The following is a 19,563-nucleotide window of genomic DNA, read 5'->3' on the forward strand; positions in this document are numbered from 1 at the left end:
CCTCCCTCCAGCGCAGCAGGGCTGGTAAGCCTGGCTTTTCAGAGCTCCAGCACTCTACCTCCATTCCACCTTTTTTTCCCTCCCCAGGGATGTATTTTCAACTAAAACTTGGACCATAAAAGCCATAAACCAGGGTTGTATATTTGTAAAAAACAGATTAAGCTTTGAGGGGTTTGAGAGGTTGACTTCGGCCTGGTTTTGTTTTTCAAACTTGCAGCTAGTTTCAGAAGTGCTCAGCTGGCATTTCTAAAAGCAGCCCAAGGTTTTTACAATGATTCTTAAGGGGTGTATTCACATGAGACAGCTCATGAAGCACCTTTAAGAGTCTTGTTTGCAGAGTCTGGGGCTATTCAAAATTAAAAACTCCTATGACCTTCCATTCAAATTCTCCCACATTCAGGGATTTTCCTTCTATTGAATGGACATTGACTACTGCCTTTAATTTTTATTTTACTGTCTGTCCACACACTCTTCAGCTTTAATTTCAGGTTTAAGTACTCCCTTCCTTAACCATGGGAGAGGCTGTTCTATGAAAATGGCCATCTGATGTACCTTGTGGTTGAGCAGATGTTATCTTGTTTGGTAATGAAATTCTCCCTTGAGTAATTGGACATTCTTCCTGGTTCCTCATAATTAAGGCAGAAGAAAAGAACAAAACCTGCTGATTTGATATGAGTAATTGCTTCATTAAGTCATTTGCTTCCTCACCATAACCATCAACCCAAAGAAGAGAACAGCATGACCGTCAGACCATATATGACGATACTGTAGTGCTGTGGGTCTTTGGTGCTTCATTGTCCGATGGAATCGCAGGGAAAGGAGTTAGGAAACACACAGCTAAACTATTTACCTCTTAACTATATGCACTTAAGGCCACAGAGAGAGGCTGGCTGTTGCTAGCTGTGCTGTGTCCTAACAGAATGAATCGGTCCCTGGAAAAAGCAGAGTTAATGTATGAAGCTTTGGATAACACAGCTGCGTTGCCTCCTGTATCTGAGCATTGTGAATTGATGCTGAGAGGCTGAACATCTGTGTTTTCCTACTGTGGAGAAGGGAAGAGGAGAGCTGCATTAAATCCTGACCACTGGCAAGAGAAAGTGGCTCAGAATTGGAGTACTGCAAGTCTTAGCTGTGGTGATGGCTTATGTCACTGCTCTTCTTTGCATTTAGTCTTCCTGGGTTTGGCAAGCGGGTTTGCGTGTGCGTTTGGGTAAACAAGGTCTCATCAATGAACACACAGTCCCCAGTGACACTGAGGACAGGTAGATGGGCCTTGGTCACTTGCTAAGTTACATGGATTTAACTGAGATCTCAGCCATAATTTACTTAGGAGATTCTCCATCCATGTGGACCCGAACTCTTCTCATGCATGTCTGACTGCCCCATCTCCATGATTCAGCGGTTTTGTTGCTCATGAATAACAGGTCACCGCAAATGCATTTCATAAACCTGTCCCTTATTTCCTCATTGCAGGCTTGAAATCCAGGCTGCTGCACTGGAGCAGCCACAGGATTTATGTGTCTACTGACAAAGTCAGGGCTTGGAGGCTCCTTGGATGTGACTTCTGCCAAATTATCCCCAAGTACTGGAGGAAGCATTTCCAGGTCATTGCCGACCAGTCCTCCAGACCTCTGCATGCTGTTCTCTCCTAAGCCTGTATTACCCAGGATTGCTATCAGCAACTTTGATCATCAAACTGATTTCTATCTCCCTCTCCAAGATATGGACAGGTATGTTTTTATAAGGCAGACTCTGCTCAGCTCAGAGCTGCCAGACCCAACATTCCTGCAGCTGTAAAGTTAGGTAGCAGCAAGTTAGACAGCCCTGAGTTTTAATCCCAGTTTGGGCAACCCTTTTTCAGAGCCATTAAAAATAAAAAAAATCTGTCTTTAATTATATTTTTTTTTATGACTAAATGAGCATAATGATGAACTTAAGTAACCAGGGCATTGTAAGGATTAACTAACTGTGCTACAACCAGCACATTATGTGAGTGAGCACTCCATTGGGGCTGCAGGGGAAAGAGAAAGATAAAGATCAGAGGTGCCATAATATTTTAGTTTCCTCAAGAAGGTGGTGGAAAGGAGGGCAGATTCTGCCAGTGCCACAAGTGCCCCGTGCTAGCTGATCAGGTCTTGTCCTTTCCCACAAGCATCTTGCTGCCCTGGGCACCAAACCCAGGAATTGTGCACTGCAAGGGGCACAGAGCATGGACTGAACTTTGCCTTGAGCTGGGCTGCCAGCAGCCAGCCCGCTGGCACGTGGCTCTTCCAGCTGCAGTGGATGGGTTCAGTGGGCTGGCTGAGCTGCCTGGTCCTTTCCTGCTGACTGGGTGCATCCGAGCTGTTGGATTTACCAAAGTAACGCAGTGTGAGTCAGGCCCGTTGTACATGCAGCAGTGTCAAAACCCACCCTTCACACCTGCCAGGGCGATTGCAGGCTCTGGGCAGTTTTGGCCCTTGCATGGCCAACAGCCACGAGGTCTCATCTTCTGTTGGTCTCCTTCCCCTCCTGCTTCCTTTCCTTTGAGTCCGGGGGCTCCTCCAGCTGAGTTCTGCAGGGCTTTTGCAGCCATGTCTCTGGCCGGGGTGCAGTACCACTGCTCACCTGCTACCCAGTTTGGCAGCTGCCTCCCAGTGCTGGGCAGGACCGGCTGCTGGGGCAGAATGCGGTGGAAAACATTCCGTCATCTCTCCAGCCTCGCAGCTACAAATAGCAATTGGTTAGGCAAAAAGAGCTTGGAAGATCATATGTAAAACAGAGGTGGAGAGGGAGACGTGGGCAGTTTATAGCCCGGACACCTGAGTTCCTGCTTCTAAATCAGAGATGCTGTTCCCCAAAGAGGAGGCTCAGGCCTGCTCTGATGCTTGCCGGCAGGTCTTTGGAGTGTGATTTCCCGCTTATCCTTCTTGCTGGTCACCCGGGGAGCCCTGCTGTCCTGTAACAGCAACTTATGCCACCAGGCAATGTCTTCAAGGCCCAGGACAGCGCTGAGTAACACGCAGCCTCCCGGCACCTCTCCCTGGGAAAACTCTACCTTCCTCCCCTTTTGCAACACAAGAAACTTGGTCTGAGAGATTGAATGAGTCGGTTGGAGAGATGCAATTACACAGCTCAGCATACCCTAATGTGAGCATCATGCTAGTCCATGAGATTGTAGGCTTTTTCCATGGGGGCTCAGCTTTTCCTTATTTCTAGAAGTTATTCTTCACTACTGTATGCGTTACTTTGTGCTGTTACCTCTGCCAGTCTCTCCCTCATCTTGATCCTTTCCTGGGCCTCTGGCTCCCAGCCCACCGTAGATAGCTGGCAGTGCTTGTCTCTCACTCCTCTGATCGCTGTATTATGTTTGGTTTGGGAGATTGCATATCTCAGTGGAGGACCCCCACATGCTGCGGAACGTGCTTGCCTGGAGGATGCTGCTGGGGGAGCGGCAGCACATACCACTTGCAGAAAATGCCTTTCATGCCTGCCATGGACCTGTAATGCATGTGTTGCAGACTAAGCCATGAAGAACCAGCTGCTGAGGGCAGCACAGCTGGGTCAGGCTCAGCAGCTGTTGCAGGAAGTGCAGCATCTGCAGCCTCAGTAGTTCACAGGAGCCTGCCCACGCTCATCCCTTGAATAAGATCCCTACTGTGTGCGTGGAGCTGGGTATTGCAAGATGGAGACAGGTGAGGTTGATGCAGCCTCTCTGAGAAGAAGCCAGCTCTGCACCTCTGCCAGCACCGCACTGGAATAGGAGTGCCAAGGTGGGATGTGTTTGGCAGAGGGGACGTCCAGAACTGACCAGGTCACATCCGAGCTGTTTTGGCAGGGTGGGTGCGTGAGGCTCACACGGTGCCTGCCTGTGCTGCAGCCGGGCTGAGCCAGCAGCCTGAATCCCTCACTTTCAGGAACAATAAGTTCCCTCACTAATCTTACGAAAGGGGGGGGGGGGGGGGGGAAGCTATAAATGACTTACCTATTTGAAGCTCGTGGGCTCTGCATTGTATTAAACATTAACCTGCCCTTCTGAGCCAAGCGACTGATTCTCCTGGTAATTCTGAGGCTGGGCAGCCAAAGAAAAGGATTCTTTGTCAGACAGTATTTCAGAAAAAAATCCCTTCAGCCCTTTTCTGTCTCATCGTGTTTGTTTGGCCCTGCGGTAGAAAGCCCGCGCCACAATTTGCTGTTTGTATTTGTGCAGTCAAGCTGATCAGATGGCTGTACCCCAGCCACGGCTCCAAAAACGCTGCTGACGAGCAGCCCTGCAATGGCGCAGGCACGCTTTGCACACACAGTGATGCACACATGCGGAACCGTGCAGCTAATCACACGCATGTGCACATGCACATATACCCGTGCATGAGAAGAACAGAAAGCTGCCTTTTGATCTTCTGTAAAGTGTATCCCTGTGAGTGTTCAGTATTAAAAGTAGTTGCCATCATCAGAGAGATGCAGGTAGGAGCAGAGGGGGCATTAGTGCTCGGGAGCGGGTTCTGCTCCTGGCTTTGCCCTTACTTGGTGTGCAAGGTAGGGCGAGTCATTGTGTTATTGTTTCTCCTCCATAAATTGTGACTAATGATTTCAAAAGCACCTGTGGAAAGAGTAACATATTGTTACTATGGGCTTAGGTGTATGTTTACTTAAGCAACAAAGCTTTGGTCGTTCAGAAGTTTGCTTGATGACAGAGTTTTTGGCTAACATCTCCCTGCAGGTGACTGCAGCATGACAGTAATGCAGCGCAGTCATGCAGCAGCGGGTAGAACTGTTGCTGCCATGAACCTGGAAACATGTGAGTGTTCCTGAGCTGTTCCAGTGCGAAGTCTGGCTGCTCATACTGAATCCCCCAGGGACTTCAGCTAGCTCTTCAAATTCTGTGCTAAAGCCTGAGAGAGGCTCAGACGAGCCTTTTTTTCATACCTGTTACAGAGGCAATAATCTGTGGCTGAGAAATGGTAACAAATACTGATGGGACCACATCATCTTAATCCAGCTCATCTACTCTTCCTCCGTCCCTGAGAAATGCCAGGGTTAGGGCTGGGGGGTAAGAGATTTTTCTCCTTCTGTGGAAAAGTCTGAACCTGAACAGAAAGCCCGTCCTGCTGAAACCATGCCTTGAGCTGGTGGAGTTGTCTTGTGGGGATGGGACTTGTCTTCGTGCAGGTGACTCATCCCAGCAGGCTGTGGAAATCTTCCCAGTGGTCAGCCCAGTCCTTCCTCCAGTAGCTCAGGCTCCTGTGCTTCTCTGTGCCTTCAGTCATAGCTGTCTTAATTTGCTCTTTCTTCCTGTCTGTGTTCATAATGCCCCCAGCTTATTGCATTTGTGTAACTAATTGTCCAACTTGCATTTCACAAAGGAGTGATCAGGAGCATGTCTGCTCTCTCAGCAGACCCACGTGCTGGGCAACATAAGGAATAGCAAAATGGAGCCTCCTTTTCCGCAGTAACCCGGGGGAGCTGCTGGATCCCAGTGCTTTGGAAAGCTGGTTATGGGGTACGTGGCTTTCTGCATCCCCCCCCAGCAGTGAGTAACCGCTCACACGTAGCTCTCCCCATGTCATAACCTTGCGTAAGCACTGTGCTCAATTTACAGCCTTGAATGAGTCCTTTCCGTGTTTGAAGAGGAAAGAGGTGTTTCCACTGCAGGGTGCTGATGGGCCGGTAATGCACTTTGAACTAAAAACTGCCTGACCTGAGAGCAGCGCTGACCTGAGCCGCCGGCAGCACAGGGCTGAGTCAAAGGCATGGGGTGCGCCGGGCTGGAGGCGTGAAATTCCCTCCCTTCCCTTTGCTGCACTGGCTAAATAAATACCCTGGGATTTCCAGGGCTGGGAGTTGGCAGGAGTAATCCCCAGGGACCATTTGTTTTCCGAGGGGATAACGTGCAGCTGCCTGGGAGGCTGAGCCCTGCTTTACCCCTGCCAGCACCAGGAGAGGTGGAACAGCCCATAACTGTGTGCGAGATTAGGAAAGGTGTGTGCTAATTAATTGGAGCACTGGGCTGCCCCGGGCTGGCGCCACGCGTGTGGATGCAGTGGCGGGGCACGCGTCCCCTCCTCGTCCCTGCCCGCGCCAACAAAGGGATCGTGCCTGCGGCACCCCAGGGACCGTGCACCCCAACGCCTCGCTCCGCTCCTATGTCACAGCTTGGAGTGACATCATGAAGAAGTCCTCGTATTCAGGTGAGCAAGTGGCCACCTCCCTGCCTCTCTCCTCTCGCCTCTCTCCCTTTGCTCTGTATTAGGGAAAGAAAAAGCCCCTGCAAGTACAACTTGCACACGCTCTTCTCCCTCCAAGAGGCTCTGTAGCTGAGTGAGCAGCTGTTTCACTGTGTGTAAACAAACACTGTTGATCAGAGGAAAAGGCTTAAAAAGCAAAACAAATCCAGGGAGGCAGCTTTTTCCAGGCAAAACTCTGTGTTGGTGGCACAGAGCGTTATTCAGAAGGCACCTGTGCCAGCGCGGGGGTGAGCTCCAGTGCTCAGCTGAGCAGCAGCTGGAAATTAAATCAGGATGGTGGCATTCTGTGTGATACCAGCTGCCATCAGGGCTGGAGGGGTTTCCAAATCAGGGGTGGAAAAGCTGGGATCCTCTAATGCTGTGGGACTTTGTCCTCTCCCTGCTTCCCATCCTGGCTTTTCCAGTGTTGCCTCATGGAGCGAGGGCTTTGTGCCCTCTGCTCTCACGGGCTCACACAGGCTCCTGCCTCCCCAGCTAACACGGGAGGGAGCACGTAACCATGACTGATGGCATTTCTCTGTGCTTTCTGTGCAATCCTGCCAGCGGCCCCAAGAAGTGGCTGGTGCATGATGGAGCAGACACGTCTCCTACAAAATGTCCATTGCTCACCCTGTAAAGCTCAGGTGCCTCTGGCAGCTCCTCCAGGTGCAGGACTTTGCTCTGCAGCTGATTTCTGCTCAGCTCCAGCTACCAGCCCATGACCCCATGCTCCGTAAGCCCCATTCTGCTCTCGTTGCTGTGAGGATGCGGTATCATCATGCTGACCTCCTCCTAAGGTCCTAAGTCATGGGTCTGGCTGCACCATAGGGTGCTGGTGGCAGCTGCCATGCTTCGAGTCACCCAAGCCATATGGCCAACTGGACTCTGCCTGAGCTCATAAGCCACAGGAGCTGGGGGTTTGTCTTCACTCGGAAAATTCCCTGTGTCATGCTGCTGCCTGTTTATTGTTAAAATTAATTAGTAACATTTCTCTCTTGCACATTTCTCTTCTCACATTAGTGTTGCTAAATGGACTGCCAGGGAGGTTTTATTAGAGTCTGTATGCCGGGAACCTGAGAAAGCCTAAGCATGATTATTAGCACATTGTAATGGATTAAAGTGGGTCTTAATGGTTGTGCATTGTGCGTAGGGAAGCCTGTTATTTGTACAGGCCTCCTGAGGGGCAGAGGGTGGCTAAAGCAGCCCTGGAGCAGACAGGAGCGGTGCAAGGACAGGTCTGGAGATAGCCGGCTGTTGTAAGACAAAGCTGTCAGTACTGTGCGACCTGATATTATGACTTCTTGCTGGTGAGGCCAAGTGGTCCTTAACTGCTTTGCTTGCTTTGAGCTGAGTGCACTGGAGTGGAGCTGCGGTGCTGCAAAGCCCCTGACGTGACTGATATGCCTCTGGTCAGTGTCCAAATCCATCTTCTCTTGGTGTTGCAGCTGAGGTCGGTTGACATCTGGTCAGTACCTTTAATTCAAAAGGGACTGCGGTTGTATTTTGGAAACACTGTTTGCTTTGAGACTTCCCTTGGTACAGTGCAGCTATTTAAGGGGAAAGAACAGAAGAATTACACTAGCCAGGATACATGACACTGAAGCAACAGGATAATTGCACTATGACCCTCACTATTCTTAAAAAAAGCATGGGCAGCTCTTCTGAGCACAGCTCTCGTTTGTGTTGCAAAGGCTTCGCTTTCGTCCTTGCAGCTCCTGGCCGTGCTGTGCCCGGGCCTTGCCTCTTGCTGATTCATCGGGCAGAAAGGCACTGGATGAATCACCCACCATGCTGGGGGGGCCGCCTTTGGAGAGCTGCCACCTCTGCGCAGGGCAGAGCCAGCCCGCCTTGTCCCATAAATCTGGTGGTTTTACAGATTGGGAAACAGTGATGGTGACTTACTTTGGGGAATTTCACTGGGAATCCAGATTGCTTCTCAAGACATGAGTAAGATGTAGAGAGTGCTGCAGAGCCTCTGAGCTTCCTACTGCCAGAGAAACTGGTGAGGTGACAAAGTGACTTCTCAGCTGCAAACACTGTGCTTCCCAAGCACGTTGCTGACAACCCCTGACAGGCTGGAAACACAGTGCCTGGCTGAGAAACTCCTAAAAATCATGACAAAAGGAAAGAATAAGCATCTTCTAAACACTTTTTGAGGTTAGTGAGAATCCCTCGCTGGCCTTGTTTGCTCCTCTCCAGTATATTCTGGACCTGCTCTGTGGACCCGGTCCCACTGAACCCAGCTGGAGGATCTCACGTGACTTCACAGGGCTGAAGCTCCCGCTCCATCCTCCTCTGTCAACCCGGCAGCACTGCTGCAGTGTGCTCCTTTAGCAGGCTGCTCCCCACCCTGGGCAAGATTTACCTCTTCTGCAGCACTTCAGGGGAAATCATTACCCATCTGCTATGACTTTTGAGCACATGCCATGTAGGTGTGGCTGGGATTAAGAGTTTGCCTTTGGATGCTTTGCCTCTTAGCAGCAGCGAGAGGCTCAGACCTTTGTGCCATAGCCGCGGGCACGTGTGGCTCGGCCCAGTAGCGCTTTTTTCCTGGAACTTCCTGGCAGCAGTGGTAGAAGGAGGGGAGAGGGTGAAAAGGGGATTTTACACAGCATGTTAAAAATGAGCAATAACCGCTATTGAATCCAGCTCTTACATGTTTGCTTTAGGGATGTCTATTATTTCAAATGCTTAAGGCAAGGAGAGTTTTTTTCTGAGATGTTTTACTTGTCCTGGAATACTATTTTTTTAAAGGATTTTTTGATTCTCATTTTCCATTACTCAAGCACAATGGCATTGCCAAAGAAGCAATAGACAGGATTCGTGATGAACGGCACAAGGATTTACAGGTATTTTCAAGGATGGTGCAAATTGTTTTGGCCAAGGACTGTTTGCAGTTTCAGGTTTATGTAAGATGCTGGCATGCACTGAAATAAGGATTGCTCTAATTACAGTACCTCCAGAATTACCCGTAGTGGTGATGCGTGACCCACCCTTACCTAAATTGTGGACTTCTAATTTATTGCTTAGGCACTTAGGGGAAATAACTCCTCAGATATGAGCTAAGGCTATAGGAAAAACTGCAGGAGTAACAGTCAGAGCTGTGATCTAGTTGTTGCATTAGGATTTGAGAGTATTTTTTTCCCTGTATCGTGATTTACAAAATGATTGCCTGCAAAACATGGGCAACAGAACATAAGTCAAACTGGAGCTGTTGGCATTATCTGGACAGGGATGCTCTGAGGAGAGAGCCCCTTTCTCAGATGGGTTGGTTTGTAGTGTCCCAGGATCCCCTCCTGCCCCAGCCCCATGGTGCTGCCTTGGTGCCAGCACCACGCAGTGTCCTGTAGATGCTGCATACCTGCAGCTCAGGGCCAACGCAGCAGCAGTTTGTAGGTGTTAGGGGGGCAAGTCAGGTTTGTACCCTGCCACAGGGCTCCCTCTTCATGCTCTGGTATGTGCAGCCAGTGAGGAAGAAAAGCAAGTGAGCTCTCTCTGAGGGTGAGCAAGCGCTGCGGCGTGCAGCTGTGATAGCACAGGGACATGCACGGCAGCAAGCACTCGCCTGGAGGTAAATGACAGTTTGTCAAAGCACAGTGAAGAAGTGGTGGGTAGACTTGGCCACCCCTAAATAGGCATGAAGGGCTGTGGCTGGATGAGCACTGGTGGTTGCGAGGGCCTCGGTACATCTCTGGCTGCAGCCGGTTTTCTGGGATGGTCTGGAAAAATTGAGGCTGAATCTTTTTCAGGCTGATACTGCACACGATGGGTCCGGTGTGATTCCCTCAATGGCTTTTAACCTCACCGTCATAAAAGTTGCTGGGTGGGGCAGAGATGACCTGATGTTTGCAGAGCTGATTGTTCTCTCCTGAACACCAGACCCTGTCTCCTGTCATTTAAGTGGCATTTTCGGTGTTTCAGCAGTGGAAAAATGAACAGAGTTGTTCAGGCTGATAAATTTTATTATTTTTTTAAGTTCACTGGCCAAACAGCAGTATCAAGGAAAAAATATTGCTTGGATCCAACAAAAACATTAATTTAATTTCAGGTTGTCATTTTGAACAGAGATTCTTAATAGTTTGTTTTGAAATATATAAAAATAAACAAGCCCTTTTTTTCAGCTCAAATGCACAGCTAGCTCTTACACCCCAAACCTGCATTGCTGGGCCAACAAGATATCATCAAAAAATAATAAACGATTGTACTGAGGATTTGCAATCAACCACAAGAACCTGGATCCTCCGTCTGTGGCTCTTCAAACCTATTGCTCAAAACATGAATTCAGTGCAAGTAATGCCTCCGCCAGCTCGGGTGAATGAACTGTCCTGCTGCCCCACTTGCAGCTGTTATCACTCTGTGGAACAGCCCTGCCTGTGCCTGATGTGCTGCAGCACGTCCATGGTGTCTCTGTTGCAAATAAGTTTTAGCTGCTGTGTGTTGAGACCAAAGCACTTTGCAGTAACAAACTGCTTTGTGAAGAGGCAAAGCAGCCACTGGCATGGCTGAGCAGTGCTTGTGCAAATAGACGGTGTAGTAAGGAACAGTACTGGCCTTCAGGACGGCTTCTGCAGAAGAGCAGGAGCAGAAAAAATCCACTGCATCCAGAAGTGCCAAGGTTTCTGTTACATCCCATATCCTCACTGCCTGGTGGGACAGAGCTACCACCGGAGGAGCTACCAGGTGGAGGAGCAACTTGCATGCTGGTTATGGGGCGCAAGTCTGCTTTTATAAGAGGCAAAACTTTCTGTGCTGTGTTGTTGTTTTGTTTGTTTACAACTGGCTGTATCTCTCCCTTGCTCGGAGGATGCCGTTTTGGCTTCTTTGCTGCCACCCATCCCTGCCTTCTCCTCCTTCCAGCTCCCTGTGCTCAAGCAGAGCAGTGAAGCCTGTCCTGGGCTTCTTTCCCTTCCCTTCAGTGACAGAGCAGAACTGAAGCATTAGTAAAGTCAGTGCAAGTGTGGGGGATATAAAGGGGAAGGAAAAGGGTGAGGATAGAGTTTTGGAGCCCAGGAGTAGATGGAAGAGGAGGGATGGTGGTGCTAGCAGTGCCACAGTGGGGTGAACTGCCCCAGGAGCACCGGTCCTTTGCCTGAAGCTGTGGAAGTTTTTCATTACATGGTTTTTGTGTTGGCATTGGGTTGCCTTGTGTTACTGAAAAGGAAATAGCAAGGACTATGAAACAAACTTGTTTCTTGATAATCCACAAATACCAGGAGACCTGTGCACAAAGAGCTTTGTATCCTATTTTCAGGATGCTGAAAGCTCTGCACGTTGCCTTGGTCAGCTGCGTGGATGATGCTGCATCATTCAGATCCATGTGAAAGCTGCTTGATACCAGATGTCCATGGCCCACCATCCTTGCTTTAAGCCCCCAAAGAAAAAGGAGAACAAACACGATGCAGTTCCTGCATGGCAAGCACTTGCTCACTGTTTTGGACAACCACATCTCCAACTAGGTCATGCCTCACACTCACAGTTTCCAGCCAGTGAACAGCGGCCATGGTGCCTGCTCACATTCACACATTCTGCCTGGTGAGTCTTCTTCCCCAACTCCCTTCAAATATTTTTTTACCACTTGATCTATCACATATGCTGTTCCCTGCTCTGTCCTGCCCGAGCCGCTTCCCCTTGCTGCATGCACTGATGGTTCCCACCACTGCTCCCCTGGGCTTGTTGTTTGAGCTCTAGCAACATTTAGAGATGCCTGGACAGAATGGGTACCATTGCCCTAAGTGCTGTGGGGATGCAGGGTAAAAATGTGCATGTCCTTCCCTCCCACCTCCAAACTTGCCAGTGACTTGTGTATGGTGGGTGGCAGAGGCAAAAACCATATGAGCAGGTCAGTGTTGCAGACCATGCTCTTGAGCATTGCCCAGCTCTGTGTGGTTAACAGCTAAAAACCTTTAACAATTCTTCCGATTACTTTTAAAATGAAAAAGTTGCATGCTTTAGAAAATTAGATTTCTAATGTGCCTGTCATCTCTTGTGGTAGTAAAGCCTGTAATTTTCCTGGAGTGCTACAGATTGCTGGAGTCTCTGTTGGATGAAAGCCCCCTGATCCTCGGACAGACGGTTCTCAGCTGCCTTCAGGGCCTCACAGTCTGTTTCTGTGGTTTAGCAGATATCAGGAGTTGTTGACGGCAGCTGGCATCAGTCCTGGCAAACTTACCTCTGCGCTTGCTTTCTGCAAAAACAAGGTGGGACCATAAGATGCCCAATCAAAAGCACGACTGCTATATTTTACTCGCATGCTGACAGAATATATTGCCATAAAGGTCAATGCGATCTGCCGTCACATGTGATGATTGATGTAATCTTGTTATGAAAAACTTCTCCTATAGCAGTGCCACACTGTGCTGGGGTGGCAGGATCAGTGTGACAGGTTTGGTTGGGTGCTCTGCCGTTGCCAGACTTGGCTAGCGTGTGCGGGCTGTGGTAGAACTTTGCTTCAGGTAGCAAAACTTCCCAACATCTGTTAGGAAATAGTTTGGAGAAGCAAGACAATCCAGCCGGTGGAGAAAGCCAAATAAGAAACTGCAACACAGAGACATATGCAGAAAATAACAGAAAGCCATGTGGGGCCCAAGGAGGTGATTATTTGCTTCCCCAAAACACTGATCGTCTCATGCCCACCCAGGGTGAGCAAGAAGAAGCGGTGCCACGTGGCACAGGGAGATGTTGTTGCAGAGAGTAACTACCTGCTTGCAGGGAGACGCCTCCTAAAAGCAGTGCAGATGGTGAGTGGGGCTTTGAGGCTAACCTGTCCCTCTTAGACAAGAGATGTCTGGGGTTTTGCAGCATCAGGTGAGATCCAAATTCAGGGCAAAGCCTGTAGAACAGGAGGGGTCTTTTTATGGCAGCAGTTTGTGAAGACTGAACCTGTCGGATAGGTGTGTGTAGTCTGTGCTTGCTTTTTGTTAGCTCCCAGGTGCCATGCACGAGAAGATGGGACCACCGGTCCCTACGGGTGATGCTAACTGGCCGTGCCAAGCATGTTTAACAGCACACCAGGCAGCTTCCCTCCCTGCTTGGTCCCTGTGTCCTCAGGAAGAGCAGCTGTGCTCGTGCCTGGTTCCTTCTGGCAGTCACACTGAAGCCGTCGCGCGGTGGGAGAGCGGTGGCAGTCACTGGTGAGTCAGCCCGTTCCCACACTGGCCTGCAAAGACTTACTAGTGACAAGGGTGACTCAAAGCACCTTTAGAGGGTTTGGGTTTAAGAGGTGGTGCTCAAGGCTGCCTGGGAAACCACTTCCTTCTGTGTAACTCATTGTTTAGGTGACAGTGCAGGCTTGCAAAAGCCTCTCTTGCAGCTGCTGTGAGGTGGCACTCGGGGCACTTGGTCCATCGCCACAGAAGCCTGGAACGGAATCCTGGCTTTGTGCTTGGAAGGCAACTTCCAGTGCCACGTGCACAAAGTGGCCTCTCACAGTGCTCAGTGGCATTCAGACATCTCTAGAGCAGAGGCCAGCATCACTGTGGGATGGCACCAGGAGATGGGAAAGGAAAATTTTTGTCTCGTGCTGCTGCATTTGTGAAAACTGCTGGCTGTGCTGGGCAGAAAGGGGCTCATCGTGCAGCCCTCACTCAAGCTTTAACATTGGTCATTGCATTAGTAGTCTGAAGCTCAATGTAAGTTACTTCCAGGACCTGACTTTTAATTTCAGGTAGGGCAGGCTCAAATCTGATGCCCGGAGCACGTAACTGTCCCCTCCATTTCCCTCAAACAACATGCTACCTTCAAGGCTCTCAGGTCGAGCAGAGAGAAATTAAACTGGAGGGATGATTGCAGGCTGGAACTAGCAGCAAAAGGTTTTTTTCTTTTTCTTTTTCCTTTTTTTTTTTTCCTTTGTCCATGCCAGATGAGTATTATTTACAGGAAACACTTTGTGCAGCTCTGAGATTTGTTTAGAGAAGGAGTGTAGGGGGAGGAGACAGCTAAGGGCATAATGGAAATTAAAAAGGTCATGGTAATGCTCAAGAAAGTCCATAATTTCCTGGTGTGGGAGTATTGCTATTCTGGGGACTGAGGGAATAACAGAGCTCGGGCTCCAGTTGCCGGGGGAGAGAGAGCACTCACGGGGGGATGATCTGCAGAGGAACCAGCTCCCCTTGGGAAGAGTTCAGCACCCAGCATCTCCCCAAGGCCTTGAGGGGCTGAGCCCAAAGCAACTGCTGGGGGGGACAGAGGATCCCTGACACTCGGTTGTGCCCTCGGCTCATCTGGAGCCACATCCCTTCGCAGGCTGCGGTGGTGGTGATGCCCAGGGAACTCTGAGTGCCCATACTTGGGGAGCAAGCTTCAGTCCTGATCCTCCAGAGCAGCCCCTGGGTGCAAGCTTGCTTTGGTTTTGATGTTATCAAGGGAAATGCGGATTGCCTATAGCTTTGTATAATGGACAGAATAAACAAAGGAAATGAGGACAAGATGCCCTCAGCAATTTCTGCCAAGAGCTGCTGTTGAATGACTCAGTGGCTGAGTTGTAAGTGCCTGGACACGTACAAATAAAATTTGCTGAGAAGAATAATAAATCTTGGTGCATTACAAGTCAGGACAAAGGACTTGCACAAGCTAGACCACGGGAGGTGGCAGGGGGTTTGTTCGAGTGAGTTTGAGGTTGATCCAAAGCTGTGAGTTAAGGAGGCTGGAGGCTGTTTTGCCTGCAGGAGAGGTTTGGCTCTGGGCTGAAGAGAAAGTGTCACCCCCCACCCGCCTGGTGGGGAGCTGCCAGCCTGCCCTGGTCTGTGATCAGGGGTGTCAGCCACCAGCATTCGACGATGCTTTGCTCTTCTAATATTCAGTTTCCATCTTCCTTCCAAGATGATTTTCAATTAATTTTTAAACTTAAAAGCAATATATATATTAATCAGTAGGAATGAGGATGAAATGTAATTTATTGCCCACACAATTTAATTTGAGGCTTTGAAAGTTGATGTTGTTGCCGGTCCAATCCTGAAATGCTGTAATCCTCATCAGCTGGTTTGCTTTGGAAAGCGTTTCTGACCTCGCTGATTTTCAGTGTTCTAGTGATAAAAGGAGTCACATGTGCTGTATTGCTTTTATCTAAGGTCAGTTGCTAGAAGCACCAGGAAATCCTCAAATTCAGACCTTTATTACGTGCTCTTGAAGCCCTGCCTGCCACATGAAGGGTTTTTTCTGCTTTGGTGTCCTGCCTTCATGTATTTAAGAGCATGTTTTATCAAGCTGGGCATAATACTGAGAAATGTGAGTTTGAGTTGTGCCCAAGCTATACCAAAACCACCACATCCCACCATGGGATTTCAAATGCCTTATTTTAATATGACCTCTTTTAGCAGACACTTTATGACTCTCAGAGCTGTTGAAGTATTTACTGAACAGTTTGGACTTATACAGCCTGAAGGACTAACATTACTGTAGCTAATTGCCCTTCGACGTTAATTGTCATTCAACTACATCCGCATCTGTAAACGCTTTCCCAAATTGCTGTACTGACAAGTGAGATGCTTCAGTTGGCAAGTCCCACATCTGAGCACGGAAAGGCTGTCAGTCCTGTGGGTTGTTGGGGGATGTCATGGCTTGGGTGGTCTCTCCCGTCCCGCTTGGCAGCTGCAGTTCAAGGCTGTGATTTATTTCCCAGAGTGGGTTTTTGTCTGATAAACGTCCCAACAGTGATGTGAAATAATTTGACAGCTGATTCCTGCAGCTGATGTTGGGAAGGATGAGCTCAGCCCTTGTGAGTTTGATCCATTTGTGGCAGTTTCAAAGCTGCCTGCATGGGAGAGCTGCTCTGCTCCGTGTGTGCCTTCACGGACCAGCCGCTCTCTAGGAAATCAGCATCAGGCATCCACGGTTTAAAATACACACCAGGCTTTTTGGATAGTGCATGTGGTGGGGAAAGGGGAGGAGGATGTCTCTGACTGCAGGGGTTTTTTGTGTGTTTGGCTTTGCTAAGTTTTTTAAGATCATCATGGGAAAAGTAAGAGCCCTGTACTTGAGCCATGGTGGAGAGGGAATAGTAAAAAGTTGTTTTGTAACGTGTCTGGATTAATGTTCAGATTTTACTGAGCCTTTGGGGCATGAATATAAGTATGGAAGCCCCCTAGGGATGGGTGTAAGCCAGAAAGGGATTTGACCCCTCACGTGTCAAGGTACTGGGTGCTTATTATCATGGGTATCTGTATTAAACCCTTCTGCAGACCACTCCTGTTCCGTGGTGGATGGTTTGTGTGCTGCTGCTGGCAGTTTGTAACACAGAAGAAAGGTTAGTGGCTCTGGACACTGGGCAGCAAGCAGCTGGAAGATTGGTCCAGGGCACAGTAACACAGCCCCTGGCAAGCCAGGAGCAAAACCTGACCTTAGTCCTGGGTAAAAATCCAGGGTAAAGAGCCCCATTCCTAGGCCTGTGGAAATATGTCTGTGCCCCAGATGCCTCCATCTGATGGGCAGGCTGTTACCGAGAGGCGTAGCAGGGGTGAGGAGGTTTTCCCACAGGTCAGGTGTACACAGGAGCATGGGTCAGCAGCTGGGAAAACAGAAGCTGTGCTGGCAGAGCATGTACGCTGGTGGGGGAAGACCAGTACAGGAATGTGGACAGGCAGGAGCAAGGCCTGGAAGGGCCGGAGAGAAGGATGCAGACCCAGCACACAGCACAGCCTGCAGTGCCACCACGCTCGGTGAGGGAGCAGAGATGCAATGAAGGAAGCGACTCCACTGGTGAACTGCATGTTTTTCTTCCTCAGACACCCCAGGAGATATTTTGAGCATTTCTGCAGCGTTCTCCCACCAGGCGCTGAAGGTGGGGAGAATGGGGACAGAAGGTGAACCAGGTTCCACGTGCTTCTGGGCCAAAGGGTCAGCTCTGCTGGAGGAAGAGCAGAAAGCATCAAATCTTAGAAGGATGCAAGAGAAAACATCAAGACAGGGAACAATTTCTTCAGAGGGTTATGTGCTAGGATGGATTAGAATAGCCAGGAGTTGTGCTGGGGCATACTGGGAGGGATGCTGGAAGAGAGGTGTGATAGCCTCTGAGGAGGTAAGAGCTATACAGATAACCCTTGAATTGTTTCACAATTACATTTTTGTTATAAATAGTCTGATGAGGTGATGTGAGTTCACGTGACTACAGAAAGAAATTTTTCTTAACAATTTCAGTTTTCAGCCTTGTCTTCAGAGCTTCCCTCGTACAATCACAACACAGGTGGAGGGCACGGGGCTCTCTTTGAACTTGTCACATAGACCCCAGGCCCCTAAGTGTGGCAATTGCGCCTTCTTTAGCACACCTTAGTGCATGTGGGGTTTTAACTCTTCTCAGCCGGACAGCAGAAATGACGACCACAGGGGAAAACCACACTATTTTTTTAGGTCAGAAGATTTCAAGAGCAGAAGTTGCATATTCTTTTTAAATTGACACAGTTTGTTGCAAAAGGTGTCACTGGATGGAGAACAGTGGGTCAGAAAAGGAGAAGACACGGTGTTAAAACCCGCTGGTGTTCAATATGGCAATACTGGGACTGCATATGGAGAGCAGGCTGCTCAGACACGCTGCTGCTGCCGCCGAGTCGTGGCATTTCTCCTTCCTCCTCAGCACCTCCTCTCTGCTGTGTGGGCTGCCTGGATCAGCACCGGGGCAGCTGCTTTGCCCAGGACTGTTCCATGCTCTCCTGCTTTCCATCTAGAGATGACGTTGTTTGAATTTCTAGGAGAGCACAAAGCTTGCCAGGGTGGCTTTGCTTGCATTTCTCTCTGACTAAATACCTAGCTGTCACGTGGAGCAGCAGCAGGCGTGTGCAGCTCTTCACAGTTTCAAGGCAAAATCATGGCTTATTAACACAGCCTGGTGGACCTCCTGTCAACTCTGTTGAGTGGAGATGGTCTGGGTGTTTCCAGGAGGCTCTGCCACCCCCTCGGCACTGTAGGGCTGCAGGGATGGCGCAGGCTGAAGCACTCAGCCATGCGGATCTGATGGGAGCAGCCTGCTAGCTCCAGGGCTGGCCCTGCGTGGGCTTTCTGGCTTTTTTAAGGTAACCGATCTGACCCGGCTTATTATGCAGGGGGGAAACTTAAGGGCACGGTAGAACCAGAGATAAGCAAGCTGGTTAAGTGCAAACTCTTCAGCCAGGGCTGCTCTGCCTGGCACCTGGTGGCTTTTCACTCTGAGGATTCAGTGCACAGCGTTAGAGGTTTGCAAAGGGAATGGCTCTAATTCTCATCATCTACAAAGTGAGCTTGTCCTGGGGCTGAGCCTGGATGCTGCTGGCAGGCTCGTTTACATGGCTTTAACAGCCTGCCTTCCACACCTCCATCTGTAGTCAGCTCCATCCCACCTTCCTGCAAGCATCTGCCTGGAGTACTTGTCACCCTAAGGTATTTCTGTAGTTGATGATGATAAATCTGGCACACGTAGGATACAAATCTTTCATAGAAACCTCCTGCAGCCACTGACTTGAGGGACACCTTTGCACTGGTCCTTGCTGAATCTCATTGCATTCTATTCAGGTGTTTTGTTTGTTTATTGTCCATTTTCAGTGTATCAGGATTAATTTTACTTTTAATATTCTCTAACATACTAGCATTTAATCCTTACTTGGAATCGTCTTCATCTTTTATAACCTCTGTATTTCTCATTTCTGGTGGTTAACGAATGATGTATCCTTAGGTCAGAACACAGCTGGGAGTTCAGGCTTTGGCAGAGTCCCTCAGAGCACCCCGGAAGCATCTGAGCCTGTTACCCGTAGATGATGGGCAAAATAAGACTATAAACCAAGTACAGACTGCTGCTTTGGGGGCTTAACAGCCGCTTCTGCTTTTCAAATCATGTAATCATAATCTTTGCAAGATTAAACACTGTTTCAGCTGCAGTTGTGGGTTTTTTCATTTCAGTTTCTTACGGAATAAACCAATGGGCACAGATGCCCAAGAGCCCTGGAGGTCAATGTTTTATTTACACACAGGAAGCTTAGGGCACATCAGGGTGACAGTTCCCACTGGAGAGGGACATGGCTGTTTCTCACCTTCTCCTAGAGCATGGACCTACCTGGCGGTGGCCTTGCTCTGTGCTCATGTCATCAGGGCAGAGCCCTGCAGAGGAGCTTCGGGCTCCTCAGGGGATGTGCTTTGTGAATAAATGTGGCCTTTTCTGCTGTGCTTCCAAAACCTTTCCAAGTGTCCCTGGGAACTTCTCAGTGAAAGATGTATGCTTATGCCGCTTTATTGCTGAGGAAACTGAGCTGTAGAGAAAGAAGCTGCTTCATTCAGTTTGTGTGGCCAGGCTGGGGCATAATCAGATATCCTGGCTCCTGCTCCTCGTCTAATGACTGTGCAGATAACCAAAGTGCTTCCTATTCCTTTAAGTGTCTTCAGTCTTTCAGACATGGATCTTAAA

At 49.3% G+C, this 19,563-nt stretch overlaps 1 protein-coding gene across 1 annotated transcript in view; it reads left to right on the forward strand.

Annotated features, from left to right (window-relative positions):
• Positions 1-5,838: 5,838 nt before the first annotated feature.
• The window catches only part of SEPTIN9 (septin 9), a 144,306-nt gene continuing 130,581 nt past the window's right edge, over positions 5,839-19,563 (forward strand). The window contains exon 1 of the mRNA XM_037410279.1: positions 5,839-6,167. Coding sequence (XP_037266176.1) covers positions 6,146-6,167 — 22 coding nt within the window. The 5' untranslated portion in view covers positions 5,839-6,145. The remainder of the gene's footprint in view (positions 6,168-19,563) is intronic.

The sequence above is a fragment of the Falco rusticolus genome, chromosome 1 (genome assembly GCF_015220075.1).
Source record: "Falco rusticolus isolate bFalRus1 chromosome 1, bFalRus1.pri, whole genome shotgun sequence".
Classification (NCBI taxonomy): Eukaryota; Metazoa; Chordata; class Aves; order Falconiformes; family Falconidae; genus Falco; species Falco rusticolus.